The 21,778-nt window shown below is 51.4% G+C and overlaps 1 protein-coding gene across 10 annotated transcripts in view; it reads right to left on the bottom strand.

The window, feature by feature from the left end:
- TRAPPC9 (trafficking protein particle complex subunit 9) overlaps positions 1-21,778 on the bottom strand; it is a 388,310-nt gene that overhangs the window by 299,880 nt on the left and 66,652 nt on the right. For all 10 annotated transcript variants that reach the window (XR_003038034.2, XM_059893290.1, XM_059893289.1 and 7 more), the window contains 2 exon segments: positions 8,845-8,971; positions 3,344-3,489 (listed from right to left, as the gene is read on the bottom strand). Coding sequence is in view for 9 of the 10 variants with exons in the window: in XM_059893290.1 (XP_059749273.1) it covers positions 3,344-3,489; positions 8,845-8,971 (273 nt within the window). In the remaining variant the exon portion in view is untranslated.

The raw sequence follows: 21,778 nt of genomic DNA, 5'->3' as shown, positions 1-21,778 counted from the left end.
TCTGTGTCCTCACTGTGATAACTCACCCCAGTTACAGAGATTCATTTATAGAGATGGGGATTTTGGGTTAAAGACGTGTGATTCTTCAAACCTGCAGGCAGGTACTTGCTGCTGAGTCAATTGCCACAAAGGTATTAGAAGCCACGGAATACAAATTACACTTTCCTACCCATGGGTCTCCAACAAATAACATGCATTTTGGCTGAAGTTTCTGTTATATCCAGGAAAAAATCCTGCATCGTCCACTGAATTTATCCCCAGCTCAGAGTAACTTCTCACTGTCTTCAAGGAAAAACTTTTTTTTCCTGGAAAATTCCCAGGAAATCCCTGGGAATTCCCTGGCAGTCCAGTGGTTAGGACTCCACAGTTCACTGCCAGGGGTGTGGGTTCAATCCCTGGTCGGGGAACTGAGATCCCATAAGCCACGCAGTGTGGCCAAAAAAATAAAAAATAAATAAAGGAAAATATCTCTGGGCTTTGAGCCATAAACCATGGACAAAGCCTGAGCTCTGCCACTTCCTTCCCGACCTAGGGCAGCAATGTACATTCACTCAATCTTAATTTTCTCATCGATAAATTGGGAACACGACACCTGCATCACTGGATGAGGTGAAAACCCTCTGCAGCAAGTACAGAGTACTCTTTTCATAAAAGGAAGCCTCAGCAGTTTCTAAAGATTAGAGAGGAAAGGAGGAAACGCCAGCTTCGAGGGCTGGGACCTAGCAGCCATATGGCGCCCAACTCAGGGGGGCCCACGTTCTGTTTAGGGCCTTCTCTGTCTCCAGAGTCTTCCTAATGTTTGAACAAAGGGGCCCCACATCTTTCTTCTGCATGAGGCCCCACAGATCATGCTGCTGGTCCTCAGAAGGAGTCTCATGTCTCCAGTCCCCCAGATCACCTTAAGAAGCTTCTGTACACAAAATGGGTAAAAGTTTCCTAAAACGTCCTTTAGGGAGAAAACTTACCATCAACCCTAATGAGACCCAATATCAATAACCTCAGATATACAGATGGCACCACCCTTATGGAAGAAAGCAAAAGGAACTGAAGAGCCTCTTGATGAAAGTGAAAGAGAAGAGTTAAAAGTCTGGCTTAAAACTCAACATTCAGAAAACTAAGATCATGGCATCTGGCCCATCACTTCATGGCAAATAGATGGAGAAACAGTGGAAACAGTGAGAGACTTTATTTTTGGGGGCTCCAAAATCACTGCACATGGTGACTGCAGCCATGAAATTAAAAGACGCTTGCTCCTTGGAAGAAAAGCTATGAGCAACCTAGACAACATATTAAAAAGCAGAGACATTACTTTGTCAACAAAGGTCCATCTAGTCAAGGCTATGGTTTTTCCAGTGGTCATGTATGGATGTGAGAGTTGGACTGTGAAGAAGGCTGAGCACCAAAGAATTGATACTCTTGAACTGTGGTGTTGGAGAAGACTCTTGAGAGTCCCTTGGACTGCAAGTAGATCCAACCAGTCCATCCTAAAGGAGATCAGTTCTGGGTGTTGACTGGAGGGACTGATGCTGAAGCTGAAACGCCAATACTTTGGCCACAGTGTGGCCAACTGACTCATTCGAAAAGACCCTGATGCTGGGGAAGACTGAAGGCAGGAGGAGAAGGGGACGACAGAGGCTAAGATGGTTGGATAGCATGACTGATTCGATGGACGTGAGTTTGAGTAGGCTCTGGGAGTTGGTGATGGACAGGGAAGCCTGGTGTACTGCAGTCCATGGGGTCACAAAGAGTTGGACACGACTGAGTGACTGAACTGAACTGAACGGACCCAAAAAGAACAGCCAGAGACTCCTACAATGTCCAGGAGACAAACCTTGTTAACTCTGTAATGATGGGCCCAGGTCCACCTGGGGGAAGGGGCCTGGAAAGTGGCCTCCCCACCACTGAGAGACCCCTGAGACTCTGATGTGAACAGGACCCAAGCCCCCCATCTCCAAGAGATCAAAGGGGGTGTCCCCTGGCAGATGGGCACTGCTCGCTGGCATGTGCGGGAGATGCCCAGGACCAGCTCCGCCACTGCTCAACCACGAGGTCCACCCACCCCCTGCTCCCAGCCTCTCTGGCATCTTCTCCAGGGCAGAGGAGCAGTCAGGAGGCCAGAGCTGTCTCTCGGAATCACAGACTAGAACTAGAACATCAAAGATTCATATTCGCACCACAAGTGCCTGCTGGGTGGGGCCCTGCTCCCCTAAGAGCCAGGAGACTGCTGCAGTCGGTCACTCACCCAGAGCAGAGCCCTGAGACTGGAACAAGAGGTCACATTCAAAAAACAGCGAGTGGTCGTGTGGCTGGGGCCACAGAGCAGGGGCAGAAAGGTGGGAGGAGCGGAAAGGCAGACAGCGTGCGGCGGGCAGGGTCAGCTCCGGATGTGAGTGGTGGGTGAGTGCACTCGGACTGCTGCACCCTGCAGAGAAGAGCCTCCCTGCAGAGAAGAACCTCGAGAAGCCGGGACGCCAGGGTGTAAAAAGAAGAAGAAAGGAAGACAGAGGAGAAGCCAGCACTGAGTTACACAAGCTTTGCGGGTCTTCCACTGAAACTTCTCGGACAGAGTCAGCAATGACCAACCAGTGACCCGCCTCTCAGCCCTGCAGCTTTGTCACTGCGACTCGCAGGCACCACAATCCCCAAGTGCGCAGGGTCCCAGGAGGGGGAGCGGTGAGGAATGAGGCCTGCGGCACAGCCAGCTTGGGGGAGGGCACGGAGGCACGGGGTGGCACAGGAGAGCTCTGGGGGTCACGGGGACAGTAAAGCGAGGGGGCCGTGTCCTGGGACACGGCAGGAGGCTGAGTGCACAGAGAAGCCCGTGAGGATCCTCAGCAGTGAGTTGCCCCGCCCCACCCACCCCCAAGACACAATGCCATGGCGCCCTGAAGAGCCGCCAGACCTCTCAGGAGAGGCGACGACCGTCAGCAAGACACAAAACGAGCACTGCCAGCCTTCAAATGGGACAGTGATGGGACGCCCTTATGCCCATTCAGTCCTGAACAAAGACGACCTTTAATCTCCGTGGATGATTCAGAAGTCACTCCAGGCTTGGAAAATCACCCTGATCTCCAAGTACCTCTCCTTTGTAATTGACCTAAGTCTTGAATAACAGAGGTCTTCTGGCTTCTAGAACTTTCACAAAACCTCCTTTTATGAAATAGATACTAAAAAGGCAGACCTATAGGCAGTGGTCAGACAAAGCCAGCAAGCGGAATACACCTGAGTGAGGGTATATCCCACGGGCTCACGTGAACCACATCAAGTCTCACGATCTCAAGTCCAGACAAGCCCCCGGGGTCGGGTGGCTGAACACGGCCCGGAAGCCCGGCGGCCCGCCTACCTATCTTCTTGCTGCGCTCCTCCCCACGGCTGTGGGCGATGATCGGGGAGTAGATGAAGGGGCTCTTGGCCGACACGCTTGGGCCCAGCGAGCTCTTCATCTTCTGCGGCCGGAGGCTGGCAGGAAGGTCCAGCAGTTTCACACGCCTGTTATTTCAAAGGGAACAAAAATAGTTCAACTGCCTTGTTAGCTTGGCTTCAGTGTAAATACGACCAAATATCTGGTGTTACACGGACAATAAATCAAACAGCAGACACACTGAGGGGAGGAAAGGCACTCAGCTTTGCCGGACACGGCAGAGAAGGCAGCACAACTCGCCCCCCAGCCCCAGACAGTCCCGGGAGAGAGGACGTCTGTGGGCAGACGGAGCCTGGCCCTCGGCCTGCTCCACTGGGACGGCGGCACCTGCCAGCCGCGGGCCTGCCTTCCCTGCGCTCAGGCTCCTGGGCTGTCACACGAACTGCTGAGAGGATTCGGGGAGGCGCGGCAGGTCCACGCCCACTGCTCTGCAGAAGCTGGTCCCTCCTTCCTTCCTCGGGCGAAGGGCGGCAGCCCCGTCGGCTCTGCTTACGTGCGCGTCCGGTTCTGCATTTGCGCGGTCTGCGCCTCACTAAACCGCTTTTCCAGCTGTGGATGTCTGCTAGTGATGCCAGTCAGCCTGGACTGAAGGCCCACGGTCCACAGAGCCAGACCTCAGGCCCGTGCCCACTGCTGCCCACGCGCCATCCCAACTAAACCTCCTCCGCCTCCCGAGCCACAGTGCTATCACCATCACCTCCAAGTCCTCAACTAGGAAACCGACACAGGGGAGAGGAAGCACGTTGACCGACGCCCACAGCTGGAAACGGGCCAGGAGGACACAGCACGTCCTGCAGTTCCGGCACGCTGGCCGCCCTTGGGAGGGACAGGGGGCAAGACAGCGAGATTGAAGGCACGGTGAGGGGCAGAGGGTGGGTCAGAAGGTTGGGGGGCCCTGAGCCCCTCCCCACCCACAGCCCCTCTGCAGGAGGAAAGGCTGGAGGGTCGGGAGGGGAAGCCACGCAGGTCCCTGGGAGACAAAGCACTCCCAGGGGCGCCCCGCCTCCTCCTCAAGGCAGTCCTGGGGGCCGGACACGAGCAGACGGACGCGCCGGGATCGCTGAGTGACCTCAGGGAGGTCAGCCACCCTAGAAAGCTACCTGCCCGATCTGCATCAGACACCACGAGAAGGAGACGTCAACCTGGGCCGTGCTGAGGGCTGATCTCTCTGAGATTCTAGGGGCCATGTTTCTGCCACGGCACAGGCTAATCTGTGCTGACTACGTATATATGTCTGTGTGTGTGTGTGTCTATAAACTAGAGACCGCCTCAGAAAATCCACGACATCACGCCTTTCTCAGCTCTCCCGGCCTCCACTGTGACCCTGTCCTGCACACGAGCACCCCCACTGCTCCGGCCATCACCGACGGCTCCTGAGCCTGGCCCTGGGGAGGGCCAGGTCACACGTGTGATCCTCACCTGTTCCCACCACAACCCGAGGCAGAGGCGGTGCTCACCCGCCTCAGCTCTTCAAGAAAGGCCTCTATCCTGCACTTTCTCTGCCTCCTCGCCTTTGCAAGCCCCTCCCGCGTGCTTTTCTCGTACAGGATCAGAATCGCTCAGTTTTCTGTTTGTTCGGCCGTGAGCTTTCCGAGAACGGGGCACCCAGGGCCTCATTTGTCTCGAGTCCAGCGCTGGTGCAACACACCAATGCGGACCTCTCAGTGAATGTTGAATGAATAAACTCCCAAAAGCTGGATTTCCAACTCAGCTTCCAAATCTTTCAAAGCCGTATCCTCAAGGCTAAGCAGTTTATCACCAACAGCGGCAAATCCCAGCCCTCTGTGCACAAAAAACCCGGCTGTGCTGTGCTGTGCAAGTCCTCACGCTGGCCGAAGTGCCACGACCGATGAGCATCTCACGCCCACTGCATCCAGCCCGGGGGGGACGCGCCTGCAACAGCCACAGACCTGAGCGCAGTGAAGGACCCACCAGCTGGGCAACAGCAAGGAGGGCTTCACCCCGGATCTCCAGCCTCTCACCCAAAACAGGAAAGATGATCAGTACCTGACGACGCTGTCCAGGAGGTCCCGTGGACGTGCCCCCGGGCTCCATGCTTCCTGGAGGAGGGACAGCCTAGGGTAGGGTCCCAACCTCACCCTCCCCTCACCCCTCCTAAGGGAGAGGGCAGATCTGGCAGGAGAACCAGCGTGTGCGCCGCTCAGGCCCTTCTGCGGCCTGCCTGCCGAGCGAGAGCAGGGATTCTGCCTGGCTCTTGGCGCGACGGGATGGGGCCGGCCCTAGGGCTCTGCCAGAGGCTGGGGAACATCTGGGCAGCCCTGAGTCACACTGGGCACGGGCTCCACCGTCCACCTGAGACAGATGTTTCTTTCTGCTGATTCCAAACTCAGGCAGAGAAGGGAGAGTGGTCTAAAGCGGAGACCTTCAAACCTTCACTCTGAAAATTGAGTTGATATGCATGGCAACTCACTCCTGGGAAATCCCAGAGACAGAGGAGCCTGGCGGGCTACAGTCCATGGGGTTGCAAAGAGCTGGACACAACTGAACGACCAAACAACAAGACAAAGCACCTGTGACAGCACCCGACACATGGCAGGCGCACAAGAGCCCTGCTCCTCCCTCCCTAAAACAGCACGCGCCTACAGGCTCAGAGAGCCGAGTCCCTGCAAGAAGGACAACAGCCGCGGGCGGAGGCATGGGAACGAAGCGCCGGGCCCAGCGCCGCTGCGAGCACCCTGCTGAACCTGGACCGGCAGCATGGACTCATGTCTGTGCGTGCTCACCGATAAACGACACCATCTCCTCCCAACACAGATAGCTCTACTCGGTGCCGCTGTCACCACCTAAAAACGAGGTGTCACCTGTCATCCTGGTAATCATCGACTCAAGCGCAGAAACCTCAGATCACATGAAAGGCTTTTAAAAACTGCAGAGGGATTCCGAGGGCATGGTCAGACAGAAAAGAAACCCAACAAGCCAGCCATGGCATTCATTCGTAACTCAAAGTCCAGCATCAAATGTCTGCCCATAAAATGTACCCAGAAAAAGTCACTCAAGGTACGTGACCTAAAGCATGACTCATTCAGCATAAACTGCTGTGAAACTAATAACATTGCATTTGGTCTATGGAGCGGCCAACAGTAAAGCAGAAGTCCAGGGATGACGCTTTCAGAACAAGAATTATTTTTAGGGATTCCGTTTGGAAATGTTTGGTATTTTAAAAGCTGATACCTCAGGATACTGTGGCTAATAAGGATGATGCGAAGTAGAGGTGGGACACTCATTAGGAAAATGACAAAATATGTTGGTAAGAAAGCCATGGGACAACTCCACTTACCTTTTCTCTCGGTTTTCAATTCCTCAACCTTATTTACAGGGGAGACATACCTGAGAATCTCCTGGCTATCTCTGCACAGATGGGCAACAGTCAAAGCTGCCCAAGTCGGGTGATGGGGCCCACGGGGCTGGGGCAGAGCTCCCCAGAGGAGGGAGGGCAACATGGTAGCCATGGTAACCAGTACAGTAGGGGAACTGACCAAATGAGCAACCAGATTGAGGTGAATGGGAGACAGGTTTCCCCTGTCTGAGAAGGACTTACAGATACTAGAAGGACCCCTAGGTGCTGGGTGGAATTGGAGCTTTAGGTATCAGTATGAACTCAGCTTCCAGTACACAGAGACATGCAGAAATAACCATGGGCATGAACATGCGGTGAACAACGTGTGTCTATAAATAGACGCTGCCCAGCTCTGTCCACCGTGAGCAGCAGCAACCCGACAGTGAGGTGCACACACAGCACCCAGATCTTAACTTCAGCTCCATCAAAAGGAAGCAGGGCTATTGCAGGAAACGGCCAATGTGGGACTAGGAGCAGGGACTCGGATCTGAGTCCATGACTCAGCAGAAGTGCCGGAGAGCAGGGGTGTCTGTGGAAGCTCCCAGGAGAAGGAAGCTTTATCTTCCTTCCACAGGCAGCACCTTCTCTTCTCCCAGCCACTGCAGGACGGGGAGCCGCAGCTGCCACCCTGATGCTACCAAGAACCTGAGACTAAAGCCTGGCTGCAGAGGGCAGAGCTGAGAGGGGAAAGAGGCATGTGCTGGTGAGACTGTCTGACGCCTGGCTCCAGCCCTGCCTGAATCCCTCTCCTGGATTCTGTAGGTATATGTGCCATAAACCCCCCTGTGCCTAAGACAATCTGGGTCAGATGTTCTGAGGACTGCTTACAAAGAATCCTGATGGCTGGATCCGTTCATTTACTCAACACACACGAGCACCTAAGGGTTGCAAAAACAAAGGTCTCTCCAGGGAGCTTGCAGACAGAGCGAAGGTGTATAATCACATTCCGTAAATGAAATGGAAGAAGACGTGGAAGATGCTCCTGGCTGGCTAACCCAGTACCACTCTGTCCCCTTCTCCCTTCCCCACCTGCATTACAGAGATTGGGAGAGTTAAACCCTATTTCCTCAACCTCTCTTACAAGCAGCAGTGGCCAGAAGATGCACTCCTGGTCAAGGACACTGGGGCAGAAGTCCACTGTGAGTCTGTCAAGATCATTTTTGCTATGCTAGTAAACAAAAGATAGGTGCCCTGGCCCTGGCCCTTCTTCCTTTATCCTCTCCTGGATGTAGATGTGTCATCTGGAGCTGCAACAGCCGTTTGGTCATCACGAGGTAAAGACAGCATTACAGAGAAGCCACCTGTTTCCAACTTCTTAATAAATAAAAAAAAATAACCTCTTATTTCCTATCCACTACTCGGTTTTCTGCTCTTTGCCACTGAAACAATTGGCAATTATCCAGAAGGTGTAATTATTTCTATCTGAGGGGCTGAGGGAAAAGGTTTTATGGAAGAGATAATCTTTAAACTAAATCTTGGAAGATGACTGAATGCCGCCAGCCAGAGCAAGGGAGGGAAAGGCCCTGTAAGCAGGAGGCGGAGCTGAGCACAGAAATGAAACCTGCCATACAATCGGCCTGCTCAGCATTTTCATGAGGGTGTATGGGGCTGGGGGTCCGCAGGAATAAGGAAGGGCTTGCAGCCAGTTGGGAGACAGAGCAGCCATGGACAGTCCTGTGAGCCCCACAAAGCAAGGGAGTGGAGGCGCTCTGAGGCCTGTGTGCCGGGGTGCACAGTGGCACCCGGACACGGGTAAGTGCCACGAGGCCTGGTCTGTCTCCATCATGCAGAAAGGCCATGGCTTGGCTGCGGAACCAGGCAGACACAGGCCAGAGTGGCTCTGCCAGTGGAAAGGAACATGGCGACAGCTGTTCTGTGATGGCCCTGGTCTGACTCTCATCTATGAAACACGCTTCACAGGCAGCAGCTGAGACTTCACGAGACAACAAACCAAATACATAAGCAGCCACAAACGGGAACCCTGCTGCAGATCTACATCCCTGCTCAGAACAAAGCAGGCGCTAGGAGCGAGCTCGCCTCCTGCGCTCCGGCCAGCTTGTCCTACCTGACGATGGGCAGCTTGGTGAAGGGCACTGGGGGCAGCGTGAGCCCGTCTGGGAGGGTGAGGAGTTCCATGGTCCCGGGACACTTGGAGGTATAGTTCTCCAGGCTCTGTGTCACATCCTTTTTTTCTGATGAGAAAATAAAAATAAAGGTTAATTAAACCAAAGAAAAAGGAGGAGAAAGTGATTTTTTTTTGCTCTATTTTTTTGAGCAAAAATAAAATTCTTAACCCAATACTTGACAGTCCAATAAGTCCAATCTTCTGACAGAAATAAAGGGGCAGCGACCACAAGAGACAAAAAGAATCCAGAAGCTTTATTCAATTTGTTTAAATAATCACTGGTGGCTGCTCCACATAAGGGTCTGTGGATAAAAAGGAAATTAAGCTACCATCTCCTAGGAGATTTCATTTTCCAAGAGAATAAAACCTTATCAAATTTCAAGAAAGTCGATGGGTGGGCAGGCAGGACTAGAGAATTGGTACATTTTATTACTTAACAAATATTTTTCCAGCAATTACTAGGTACCAAGCAAAATGCCAGAGTCTGTCCCCAAGGAGTGCACAGTCCGTCTGTATAACAGATATTTAAGCAAATAATTACAAATCAATATTTTTATTTAAAAGTAAAGCTTTTTGAGACAAGCTTTGTGGTTTTCCACACCTCACCCCCATGCCTTTCACTAGGAGGGAGGAGGGGAGGATGCAGGTAATAGAGGAAGTTTGCTTGTCACCCAGAAGGGGCTCCAGACACAAGCTCACAGACTCTGTGACACCTCGGAGCTCGGGAGTGCTTCCTGCTGGAAAACCCGTGGTAGCTCGGAAGGCAGGCATCGCTGTTCCCATTTTGCAAACGAGAAAACTGAGCCCAAATGAAGTGAAGTGAAGCCGCTCAGTCGTGTCCAACTCTGCGACCCAATGGACTGTAGCCTACCAGGCTCCTCTGACCATGGATTTTCCAGGCAATAGTTCTTGCCTGTTCTTGCCTGGAGAATCCCAGGGACAGGGCATCTTGGTGGGCTGCCGTCTATGGGGTCGCACAGAGTCGGACACGACTGAAGTGACTCAGCAGCAGTACTGGAGTGGATTGCCATTTCCTTCTCCAGGGGATCTTCCCGACCCAGGGATCAAACCCAGGTCTCCCACATTGTAGACAGACGCTTTACCGTCTGAGCCACCAGGGAAGTCAAGGCCATGTCAAAAATCCAAAGTTTGGGACTTCCCTGGTGGCTCAGCGGTAAAGAGACTGCCTGCCAATTCAGAGGACATGGGTTTGATTTCTGGATTGCGAAGATTCCACATGCCTCAGAGCAACTGAGCCTGTGCACCCCAACTTCTGAGCCTGTGCTCCAGAGCCTGGGCACCACCTCTACTGAGCCCACAAGTCCAAGAGCCCTGCTCTGCAACAAGAGAAGCCACCGCAAAGAGAAGCCTGCACACCGCAACCAGAGAGTAGCCCCCACTCGCCACAGCTAGAGAAAAGCTTGAGCAGCAACGAAGACTCAGAAGAACCAAAAGTAAAGAAATACATAAATAAAATTATATTAAAAAAAAGTCCCGTGTTTGCCCCTCAGCCTGTGGCATCCTCACTCCTGCACTCAGAGGTCCACGCCCGCCTGCTTCCTGTCCCGGCTGGCAGGGAGGGTGGAGGACTCGGGGGGAACAGGGGAGCACAGCACAGGGGTGGAGCTTCGGGCCAGGCAGTGAGGCCAGGTTCCAGGACTCGGTCTGGTTCCTCCGCGTCTGTGGGGTGAGCACCTGAGCGGGAGCCCTGTCCTGCCATCTACAGAATGACCAAGAAGGAAACGAGATAACGGATTACAAACAGAGGCTGGTGGACGCAAGGCTGTATGCGGAGGAACACTGACACTGTGACCACCGTCACGGGGCCTGCGGGCACGGGAGGCTGGCACAGAGCGCGCGGGGCCGCACAGGGAGGCCACAAGCTCCCAGACCAGAGACTGCACAAAACAACGGCCAGAAAGGGACAGCCCAGTTCTCAGGCATGTGTATTAGTGGGTTAAGGGGTTTTCTGAGTCTAAGCATCATTCCTTAGGGAGCAGGAAGACAGGAAAGCAACCAGAATCAGCCTGGATATAATACAGTAATGCCAATCTGCAGCACAAACAAAATTCTTTAAACAATCAAATCATCTTCAATTTACAGGCAGTAAATCTCCGAAGACAGTGTACTAAAAAGCAGAGACATCACTTAACCGACAAAAGTCCGTGTAGTCAAAGCTATGGTTTTTCCTGTAGTCATGTATGGATGTGAGAGTTGGACCATAAAGAAGGCTGAGCAATGAAGAACTGATGCTTTTGAACAGTGGTGTTGCAGAAGAAGTCCCTTGGACTGCAAGGAGAACCAACCAGTCAATCCTAAAGGAAATCAGTCCTGAATATTCACTGGAGGGACTGATGCTGAAGCTGAAGTTCCAGCACTTTGGCCACTTGATGTGAAAAGTCAACTCACTGGAAAAGACCTTGATGCTGGGAAAGACTGAGGGCAGGAGGAGAAGGGGACGACAGGATGAGACAGTTGGATGGCATCACCAACTCGATGAAAGTGAGTCTGAGCAGACTCCAGGAGGGAGTGAAGGACAGGGAAGCCTGGTGTGCTGCAGTCCATGGGGTCGCAAAGAGTTGGACATGACTTGGCAACTGAACAACAGAATCTCCCAAAAGGCTCCCACTAAGAGCACTTAAGTGACCTAACTTGCATTACGTTGGGCAGAGCACTCATGGGTTAGGCACCTGATTAGGTGGAGCTATGCTCTCCCAGTAAGCCCTGCTGAAATAAGACAGGTATGAACCTGAGAGTGACGCTCAATGCCTCCTGCAAAGTCACCCAAGGAGGAATGGTACCCAGCTGTCCTGCTGGCTGGCTGCAGTTAACAGGACAGACACAGTGGGGACGTGCACGGCCGTGGGCCTCACTGCAGGGTCTCCGGCTGGGAACCTCCCCTGTGTCTTAGCCTCTCCTTTTGGGCACTTCTTCTGGGCAGGATTTCCCACGTGGGGTATCAGGCCGGCTGTGGAAGCCAGGTAAAGGGTGAACACATGTTCACTTATTTCCCTCGGTCTCTACAGACCCCTGCTCTCCAGCCAAGCCCATGACTCCAGCCACGTGCATTTGCCTTCTCCTCCGTCAGGGAAAATCCTATTGTTCTCTAGAGATGACAGACGGGCAGCCACCTGCCTCTGGAGCAGAACAGGGGCTACAGGGACACCACCAACTCATGAGCTTTCCAGCTAACTCTCCCTGAAGTGATCTGCACTGGTAAGGCAACACGGCTGCAGCAGGGAGAATGGGGCTGGCTTCCAGGAACACGGACTGTCACATAACTTCATGTGCATCTGCAATGTGGGGCCCCTCCGGGACACGGTTCCTCAGAGACACATGACATCTGCTGTAGAAACTTCACAACTGACAACAGAGGATGAACACACGGTTGCTGGGCAGAAAAGGAGGCTTCGTGTCCAGGGGAAGAACTGTAGAAACCTCAGAGATGGAGAATGACAGAGCAAGCTCAGATCTGCTGAGGCAGCCTGCACGTCCACGCTACGGTCCACGGGCCAGCGCTGTTCTTAGCACAAAGCGCCAGGAAACACGTGCATCACTAGGACGATTCCATGCACAGAGCACATGCTTTGGGCCAGATCCTACACTAGGCCCCTCAGAAGTGAGGCCCTGGCGTATACAGCAGAACTCCAAATCCTCGCCACCCAAAACAGGCATGAGACACCCTCCCACAAACAAAGTTCCTGCCCTGGAGGGAGGGTCTGGGCATTATCATCTCCTTTTGAAAGGTGATAAAAATGAACTCAGGGACAATCTAGGAAATTTGATTGTGGATTGGTGTTAAATGCTACCAAAAATAATTATTAATATTGGGGTATAACATTAACATTGTGATTCTATTAGAAAACGTCCGGTTTTTTTTAGCAATGCATACTAAAGCATGAAGGTTTGAAATGGAATGATGCCTCTGGGATTTTTCTTTAAAATAATTCAACAAATAGGAAAAGTCAGAGATGAAGAAACTGAAAGTCACTCAGTCGTGTCCGACACTCTGTGACCCCATGGACCATACGGTCCATGGAATTCTCCAGGCCAGAATACTGGAGTGGGTAGCCGTTCCTTCTCCAGGGGATCTTCCCAACCCAGGGATCGAACAGAGGTCTCCTGCATTGTGAGCAGATTCTTTGCCAGCTGAGCCACCAGGGAAGCCCAGAGATGAAGTAAATATATAAAAATCTTGATACTTCTGAATCTGGGAGACTGTTACATGGAAATTCATTTAATTGTTCTTTACACTACTATATTGAAATTATTTCATGGTAAAAACATTTAATGAGCTTGATGCAGTAAAATGATTTGCTCCAGGTCATACAGACAGGAACAGATTTGAGATTCAACCCCAGTTGGCTGAGTCTTCCTGTCCCCACAGATCAGGCCTGACAACAGAGACCCAGTGTTACTGAGGCAGACACAGAAAGTCAAGGCCACGGTGGTTGCTCACCTCCGTTCCACATGCCAAGCCGCGAGGAAGCCTGGGATCAATCCAAAAGTCCTCCTAACCACACGACAGGGCCACTGGGACGTGACAAGTCCTTAATGAATGTCACTAAAAATCAACCATCTTAGCCTACTCTGGCTGCCGTGACAAAGCACCATTGATCCTAACTTGAACAGTAAACATTTACTTCTCACAGTTCTGGACACTGGGAGGCCCAAGATCAAGGTGCCAGTTCCTGGTTTGCAGACATCCACTTCTCATCACGGCCTCACCTGGCCCTTCCTCAGGTGCGTGGGCACAGAGGGAGGAAGGGCCCCCCCTTGACCTAATCTAAACCAGTCGCCTCCCAAAGACTGCCCCCCCAGCACCACCACTCTGGGAGGCAGGTGTGCAGCGTGTGAGTCTGGGCGACGCCAGCATGCAGCAGCATCAGCGGGTCTTGCTCAGCTCCAACCAGAACATCCAACGATCACATCGGCCAAACTGGAGCAACTGATACGCTTGAGAGCTTTTTCCATCCGAGAAACTGAAGAAATCATCCGAACAGAACATTTTTAATAAAAGCCTAGTTATCACCTAACCAGACTGTTCCTTACAGGAGTAGAAAATACTATCATCAAGACTTCTGGCCACAGGCCATTTGCCATTTCAGGACTCAACACTGACATGAAAACCAGCACATCGGGACTTCACACTTTGATTGTTCTGGTCTCTCCTAAGAAATGATCCGAGACAACTATGTGTGCATTGGGTCAGTTACGATACTATAAACAGGCAGAGAAGAGAAAAAAGTATTGGATTGGCCACAAAGTTCGTTCTGGTTTTTCCATAATATGGAAAATCGGTAACATGTTATGGAAAAACTTTTTGGCCAAGCCAGTGTATCTTTTCTTCCAAATCTGAGTTAAGAAAACTGATGAAGGAAGGTGGGGGAGAGGGGAGAATACAGAGGAAAAGCACAGACGTGGCCTGAAACAGTCTGAACGACGCTTTCAGGATCGATTCCAGGGCCTCCACGTGGCGCCAGCTCTGTCGTCTTCACTGTGCTGACTCAGAAGCAGCCACAGACACGGAGGTGGCCTGCCAGCTTCCTAAGCAGCAACGATCACCAAGCGCTTCACCCCCTCCCATCGTGGCCAGGGGACCACCTGCCCCCCAGCACCCCCACCACACTCTGACACCCACACAAGGTGGTGCTAACAGGCTAACATCGCAGCTTCTCTCCATTCACTCAGAAAACACCCTTAACGATGACTCTGGGCATTACTTGCCTTCTCTTTGGTTCATAAAGAGAAACATGATGGAGTGATGCTGAAGACCACTGTAGGACCCTCGTGCACTGCTGGTGGGATGCCAAATGAAGCAGCCACTGCGGAAAACAGTGTGGGGCCCCTCAAATAGCTAAGCCTTGAGTTTCTATGGGACCCAGCAGCTCCACTCCAGGGACCCACCCAGAAGAAAGGACTCAGGCGGACAGCCGCACAGCATGCTCACAGCAGCGCTGTTCACAGCCGCCCAGAAGCAGAAACAACCCAAGGGTCTGTCGATGGACAAATAAACAAAATGCGCTACGTACATAAAATGGAACATGACTCAGCCTCATACAGGAGGAACATTCCGATCTGTGCTCCAACAAAGATGCGCCTTAAGGACAATACGATAAGGGAAATAGCCAGTCACAAAAAGAAAAATACCTATGATTCTACTTACAGAAGGTACCGAGAACGGTCAAATCCATAGACAGACAGCAGAGCAGAGGTTACCAGGAGCTGGTAGCAGAGATCGGAAATATGTTTAGTGGGTCCAGGGCGGCTGCTGCTGCTGCTGCTGCTGCTAAGTCACTTCAGTCGTGTCCAACTCTGTGCGACCCCACAGACGGCAGCCCACCAGGCTCCCCTGTCCCTGGGATTCTCTAGGCAAGAACACTGGAGTGGGTTGCCATTTCCTCCTCCAATGCATGAAAGTGAAAAGGGAAAGTGAAGTCGCTCAGTAGTGTCCGACCCTCAGAGACCCCATGGACTGCAGCCTACCAGGCTCCTCCGTCCATGGGATTTTCCAGGCAAGAGTACTGGAGTGGGTCTGTTTGATAAAAAAGAAAAGTTCCAGAAGTAGAGAGTGGTGATGACTGCACAACATGATGAATGCCCTCAACGCCAATGAATCGTACACTCAGGGGCTTCCCTGGTGGTCTACTGGCTGAGACTCCATGCAAGGGGCACAGCTTCATTCCCTGGCTGGGAACCAGATCCCACAGGCCACAATTGAGGATCCTACAGGCTGCAATTGAGGATCCTGCAGGCCGCAATGAAGACCCGGCGCAGCCAAATCAATAAATAAACAAAAGTAAATATTAAACAAAGACAGAATGGCAAATCTTATGTTTATCTTACCACAATTTTTAAAAATCAAGGAAAAAAGTAACATTGTGCGCCGGGCACAGTTAAAGGTCCTGGAGATAGAGATGTTTAGACACGACCAAGGATGCCACAATCTAATTAATCTATTTATTATCTCTGACTTAGAGTAAAAGGGATTTGATGTCAGAGAGGACCTAGGAGCTGCAGAAGATGCGGGATTCAAGCCTGGGACCAAGAGGAAGGGCTGCGGAGTCCAGGTGGAGGTCAGGGTCACTGAGCACGAGGCAAACACGGGATGAGAGAGGTCCAGGGGTCTTCTGAGCCCAAGAAAGACAGCCTGCCCAGACGGCCTCAGTAAGTGACATTACAGAGAACACACAGGTATCATGAAACGTGATATCCAGCCAGTGAAGCGTCTTACAAGCAAGAAAAATGAACTTGGCTTTCCCTCACCCCACAGACACATCCAGGAAGCACCATGGTCCAACCACTCACGTGCCGCCACTACCAAGACGAATGATCCGCCAAGCCAGCAGTGCAGAGTAAGTCCTGTCGTGCACCGAGAAAACAAGCCTCTCCGTGACGTGAGGCTGACTGACTCAGACCAACCCGCGCTGAGCCACGGTAACTGCTTCCCGTCAGCGGTCCTCTCTACTTGCTTTTCACTTAATTTACGTGGTGACGGGTTGGAGGCCCTGAGAAGCAATCATTCAAGTACACCAGAGACCAAATATTTTCCCTCGTTGTTTTCAAATTTATAAACATGTTCTACCAAAACGAAAGGCAATGATGGGAAGCCATCAACTTGTTACATAACCAGCCATTTAAAACACTACCTAGAAAATGTGTAAATATCTCTAGAGATCTCAACATAACTCCCAGAAGGGAGGATGATCTTAAGAATCGAGACTTAATAAATGATTAGCAAGAAACTCACAGCCAATTATGAGGTAACGGTTAGATAAGCTATGGTGCAAAAACATAATGCAAATGTACGCAATCATTAAAAATGGCATTTATAAAGAATCTGCAGCATGAAAAATATCTTATGATATACAGAAAGTCAGGACTCAAAATAATATTTTTGGAAAAGTGTAACTTCAAAGATCAATCCAAATTTTAAAAAAACAGAAAACAATACAAAAGAAATACATAAAATATTAATGGTGTGTGTATTTGCCCATGTACGGTTATATACAATTTTCCCTTTCTGTTTATATCTTTCAAGATTTCTAAAAGAAGCATATACTATTTGTATAGTAAAAGTTATTCTGGGACTTCCCTGGCGGTCCAGTGGTTAAGACTCTGTGCTCCTAATGCAGGGAACATGGCTTTGATCCCTAATAGGGGAACTAAAATCTCTCCTGACGCACAGCATGGCCAAAAAAATTCCAAAACTACTTTGAGTTTTCAGAGAGCCTTGTGAAGGAAAGTCAGCGCCCGTTCACCAACGTTCCCTAGCAGTGAAGAACACAGCGCCCTAAAACGGCAGTGGAGGAAGGCGTGCTGAGGGTCCCCGCCCTGACAGAGGGGTTTCTGTAAGGACATCGACAGCCCTTCCCAGGGCCGCTGCCGCTCTCGGAAATGCTCAGAAACCACAGCAGTGCAGCAAGCGACACTGAATGAGGCCTCCCCGTCCAGCAGGCACTGTGCCAGCAGCCCGCACGTGTGACCTCATTAAATCATCCCGGCACCTCATGGAAGAGACACCACTGTTCTCCCGGCTTCACAGATGAGCAAACTGAAGCTTAGAAAGGTCTTAATCTGGGTCAGAGTGCTTCTACCTCCCCAGCAGGCTCTCACTTGTCATCAGCCATCAGCTGCTCAGCCATCTCCCTTCCTTCCAAAACTACTTCATATTTCATTCAATGTGCCTTTAACAAAGACCAAGTCTCTGCCCTATGAAAGGAAAAGCCCTCCCTTAAAGCCCTCGGCTGGGCCCCCTCACCTTCAAGGACCACGAGATCCCCTAAATCCTCAGCCTCCTCCAATGCCTGGTGGGGTCTCAGTGAACACATACAAAGAAATAATTTGGGAAAGGTAACGTTAAATTAATTCAGTTCCATATTTGTCGGCTATCTTCTTGGTAAAAAACATTGTCCAAAATGATGAAAGGTGAGTAAGCAAGACATGGTCTGATCCCCAGGGAACCAGTAATCTAGTGAGGGAACCAAGTGATGAAATTAATCTTAGGACATAATGAAACAGTGCTTAATTGAGAATCAGGTAAAGTAATGAAGAGATGAAGAGGAAGGAATTATTACTCTCTTAATAACATTGGAAACAGGAAAAGTACAAGGACCGAGCAAGCTACCATAAAAGAACATGAAAAAAAAATTGATTTTAAAGGTCCAAAATATATGAAATACAGATAACGTAGATGAAGAAAGTATGAAATTAGGCTGAAAAGATGGCCTGAGTCAAACCCTGAGCGTCCTTGAGATGGAGCTGGGCCTTTACTAGACGGGATGGGCAGTCACTGCAGGTTCTAAGGAAGAGAAGGGCGTGATTTAGTTTGCGTTTCAAGGAGAAAATTCTGGCTTCAGTGCGAAGAGTGGATCAAGAGCAGAGTAAGGGACAGGACACGATGTTAGGAGCCGATCCAAGAAACAGGTGTTGAGAGTCTAGCCTTTATTTAGAGACTGGAGAACCAACAAGGTCCCACTACAAAGCACAGAAAACTATAATCAATATCCTATGATAAATCATGATGAAAAGAACATTTTTTAAATGTATGTCTATGTATAACTGAGTCACTTTGCTATACAGCAGAAATTAGCACAGCATTGTAAATCAATGATATTTCCAGTTTTTAAAAACTGACTTAAAGTACAGGCCAAACAATAAGAGATGTAAAAGAAATAAACAAATAAACATTCCAAATTTTTAAAAAATAAAAGTCTGAACCAGGGAAATGATGGTGGAAGGGGGAAGAGGAATCCCATGGGAGACAGTGTCAAGCATTTAGAACAGCTAAGGAACGCCTCCAGGCAACACACAGGACAGAGGAGAGATGGAAGGACATGAGAAGGACTCCAACAAGCCTCACGCCTCCGAGAGTAAGAAAACGGCAACACCCTCAGGGAGACGACTGATGCAACGGACGCCCCCGCGCCATTCGAAGGACACCCCAGCCTTCACCTGGAAACAAGCTCAGAGCTCAGGAGCAGATGTGCAACGTGTGAAACCAGGAGCAAAACGTTAGTTTGCAAACAAGTACGCCGAGAGCTTAACTTTTAAAGCCTCACCACAAATCTTCACAGAACCTTTCAAATGTACGCCTTCTTTGATCCACTTTGTCATTTCTAGTTTTTAAAAACCTTGTTTTTCGCAACTCAAATAATCACTTTTGGGGGAACACAGTGTTTTTAAGCTGAAAGTTTCTTTTCCAGCTGCTCCAGTTTCTTCCCCAAGGGAAGTGTGTGAAACAAACGCACTTCTGTATCCCAGCACTGAAACTAAAAAAAGAAAAAACCTTTTGGATTTTATGACATATGATCACAGGTACAACATAACGGAAGACTTCGTTTTGCAGACACTCCTAACGTGTCCGATGCACCACAGTGCAGGAGGCCCCAGTCCCGGCTGCTGCAGGCCACCCCACTGTCCGCTCTGCAGCAGAGAGCTGACGCGGAGCTGATGGCAGAGGCGGGAAGGGGAAAACAAGGGAAACGAGGGAATGGGAACTCTCCACCAGGAGTGTCTGCAAAACGCCCAACTCCTCTGCTTTCCTGCCCGCCCTCAGCCCCAGGACACAGGGAAGTGGGCCTGAGGGTCCATCCCATCAGGATGAAGCCCCAAGGAGAGGCTTTTCCCAGGCCAAGGCCCAACCCACACTGACACCGGCAATGGAAATCTTTTCATGCATTTTCTTAGGGCTGAGCAGCAAAGCAATGAGCTGGCGATAAAATGAAGGAGAAACTGAGTAAGTTGAGCCTGACATTTCCTATCTCATCCCATCTTTGTCTTTCAAGCAAATGACAACTGCTTCTGGGCTCAGAGATGCCCTTGGTGCAGAAACAAACGAGAAGTGTGGTCTCTGACATGCCCCCATGCAGGCTCTGGTGGGTCACCTCCAACAAGGTCATCAGTCACCCAGCGCACTCAGCCAACAGGTGACAGCTGAGGCCAGCGAACAACAGCATGGACTCCAGAGCCCACAGCCAGGGTCCAAACCCCGGTTTCTCCAAACACCACACAGCAAGCAGCCCTCAGGCATATTAGCCCACTTCCTCCCATCCGGGTACGAACCGGGCCCGACCCTGTGTGCTTCCGAGATCAGGGCAGATGGGGCGCCTTCAGGGAGGCATGGCCGTGGATGAGCTCCCTCCTATGTATCCATCTCCTCACTGTAAAATAAGCCCAAGCCCAGCAGCTACCCTTGTGGGAAACTGTGAGGATTAGGCAACTCCTCCCCGTAGGGCACAGAATACAGAAGGTGCACACGACCGCAGCACACTCAGGACCAAGAAACCTGCGTCAGGGCAAGGCCTGCTCATCGCGTCCGCACCCGGAAGGTGCTGAAACTGAGCAAAGATGGAAGAGGCAGACACTCTAAAGAAACAAACAAACACTGGCTGAGAGAGTGAGAAAATGAATCAACTGAGCTTTGGGAGTGCGGGATTGCAACACGTGAGCACAGGCTCACGAGAAGGTGAGGACGCCCCCGCCTGGAAAGCAGAACTCAGAGCTCAGACTGAGGACTGGGCCACCAGGGATGCGGGAGCCATCGGAGCGGGAGGGTGGGTCGGAGCCTCACACACCCACCTCGGGACCTCCTCTGCCCCGCCTCCTGCTGGCATGTGTGCGCCCACTTCCTCAGTGGTCCCAGGAGGAGCCGTGAGCACCAGACACGCGGTCAGCTGCCAAACGCAGGGCGCTGCTGGTGACACGGTAACTTGTCTCACCAGCTGCTGAGTCGCTAAGTCGTGCCCGACTCGTCGCGACCCCATGGACTGCAGCACGCCAGGCTTCCCTGTCCTTCACATCTCCTGGAGTTTGCTCAGACTCATGTCCATCGAGTCGGTGATGCCATCCAACCATCTCATCCTCTGTCATCCCCTTGTCCTCCCGCCCTCAATCTTTCCCAGCATCAGGGTCTTTTCCAATCAGTCAGCTCTTCGCATCAGGTGGCCAAAATCCACAACATGTGAACAAAGGGAGCCTGAGCTAAGCAACAAGGAAGGAGTTGATACAATTGCCTTCTGGTAGCGCAGGCACTCTGCTGGGTATGGAGGGTCTCAATCCATCCCTGAATTGTTCCCGCCTGAGAGATGAATGAAGTCAGCCTGAGAGCAGGTGTGGAGCTGCTTCTGCTCCTGCCGCTCCCTCTGCTGCCACGCCCGCCCATCCAGGCTCCTCTCCACGAGTGAGAAAGCCCAGCCAGAGCTGAGCATCCCTCCCCAGTACGGCTTGTGGGATCTTAGTTCCCCAGCCAGGGATCGAACCTGGACCATGGCAGTGAAAACATCGAGTCCTACCCACTGGGTCACCAGGGAATTGCCTCTGGGCAGTCGTCTTACTTCCTCTGAATCCATCTACAGCACGACAAAGACCACCCTCCTCCCCTCACCCACAGATCTGTCCTTTCTCCCCCTGGGGAGAGGAGTTATTCAGACTGACAGCAGAGCCTTGAGATTCAGGATCAATAGGCCCCTTGACCTCTATACCTTCCCAAGTGCCACTAACATTATCCCCCTACATGCATGAAGCATGACCGACATGTAAGAGAGCTGTGGACACCGGGACACCAGAGAGGAACACAGACTCGCCGGTGTGCTAGGGCCACAGCTGGCCAGGCTTGGTCATCAGCTGGGAGCACATGTGGGCACCATCCAACACCGCAGCCTCAGCATAGCCTCAAACCCCCAACGTAACACAGCCAGAGACAAAGGCTCCCCCGTCTGTCTCCATCTAACTATGAAAATCCTGCAGAGAAATTCTCTCTTTATACCTTTAACAGGTTGCTGCTGCTGCTAAGTTGCTTCAGTCGTGTCCAACTCTGTGCAACCCCATAGAGGGCAGCCCATCAGGCTCCCCTGTCCCTGGGATTCTCCAGGCA

The sequence above is a fragment of the Bos taurus genome, chromosome 14 (assembly GCF_002263795.3).
Source record: "Bos taurus isolate L1 Dominette 01449 registration number 42190680 breed Hereford chromosome 14, ARS-UCD2.0, whole genome shotgun sequence".
NCBI lineage: Eukaryota > Metazoa > Chordata > Mammalia > Artiodactyla > Bovidae > Bos > Bos taurus.
Note: the sequence above shows the minus strand (reverse complement) of the source record. Positions and strands in the feature narration are given on the sequence as shown.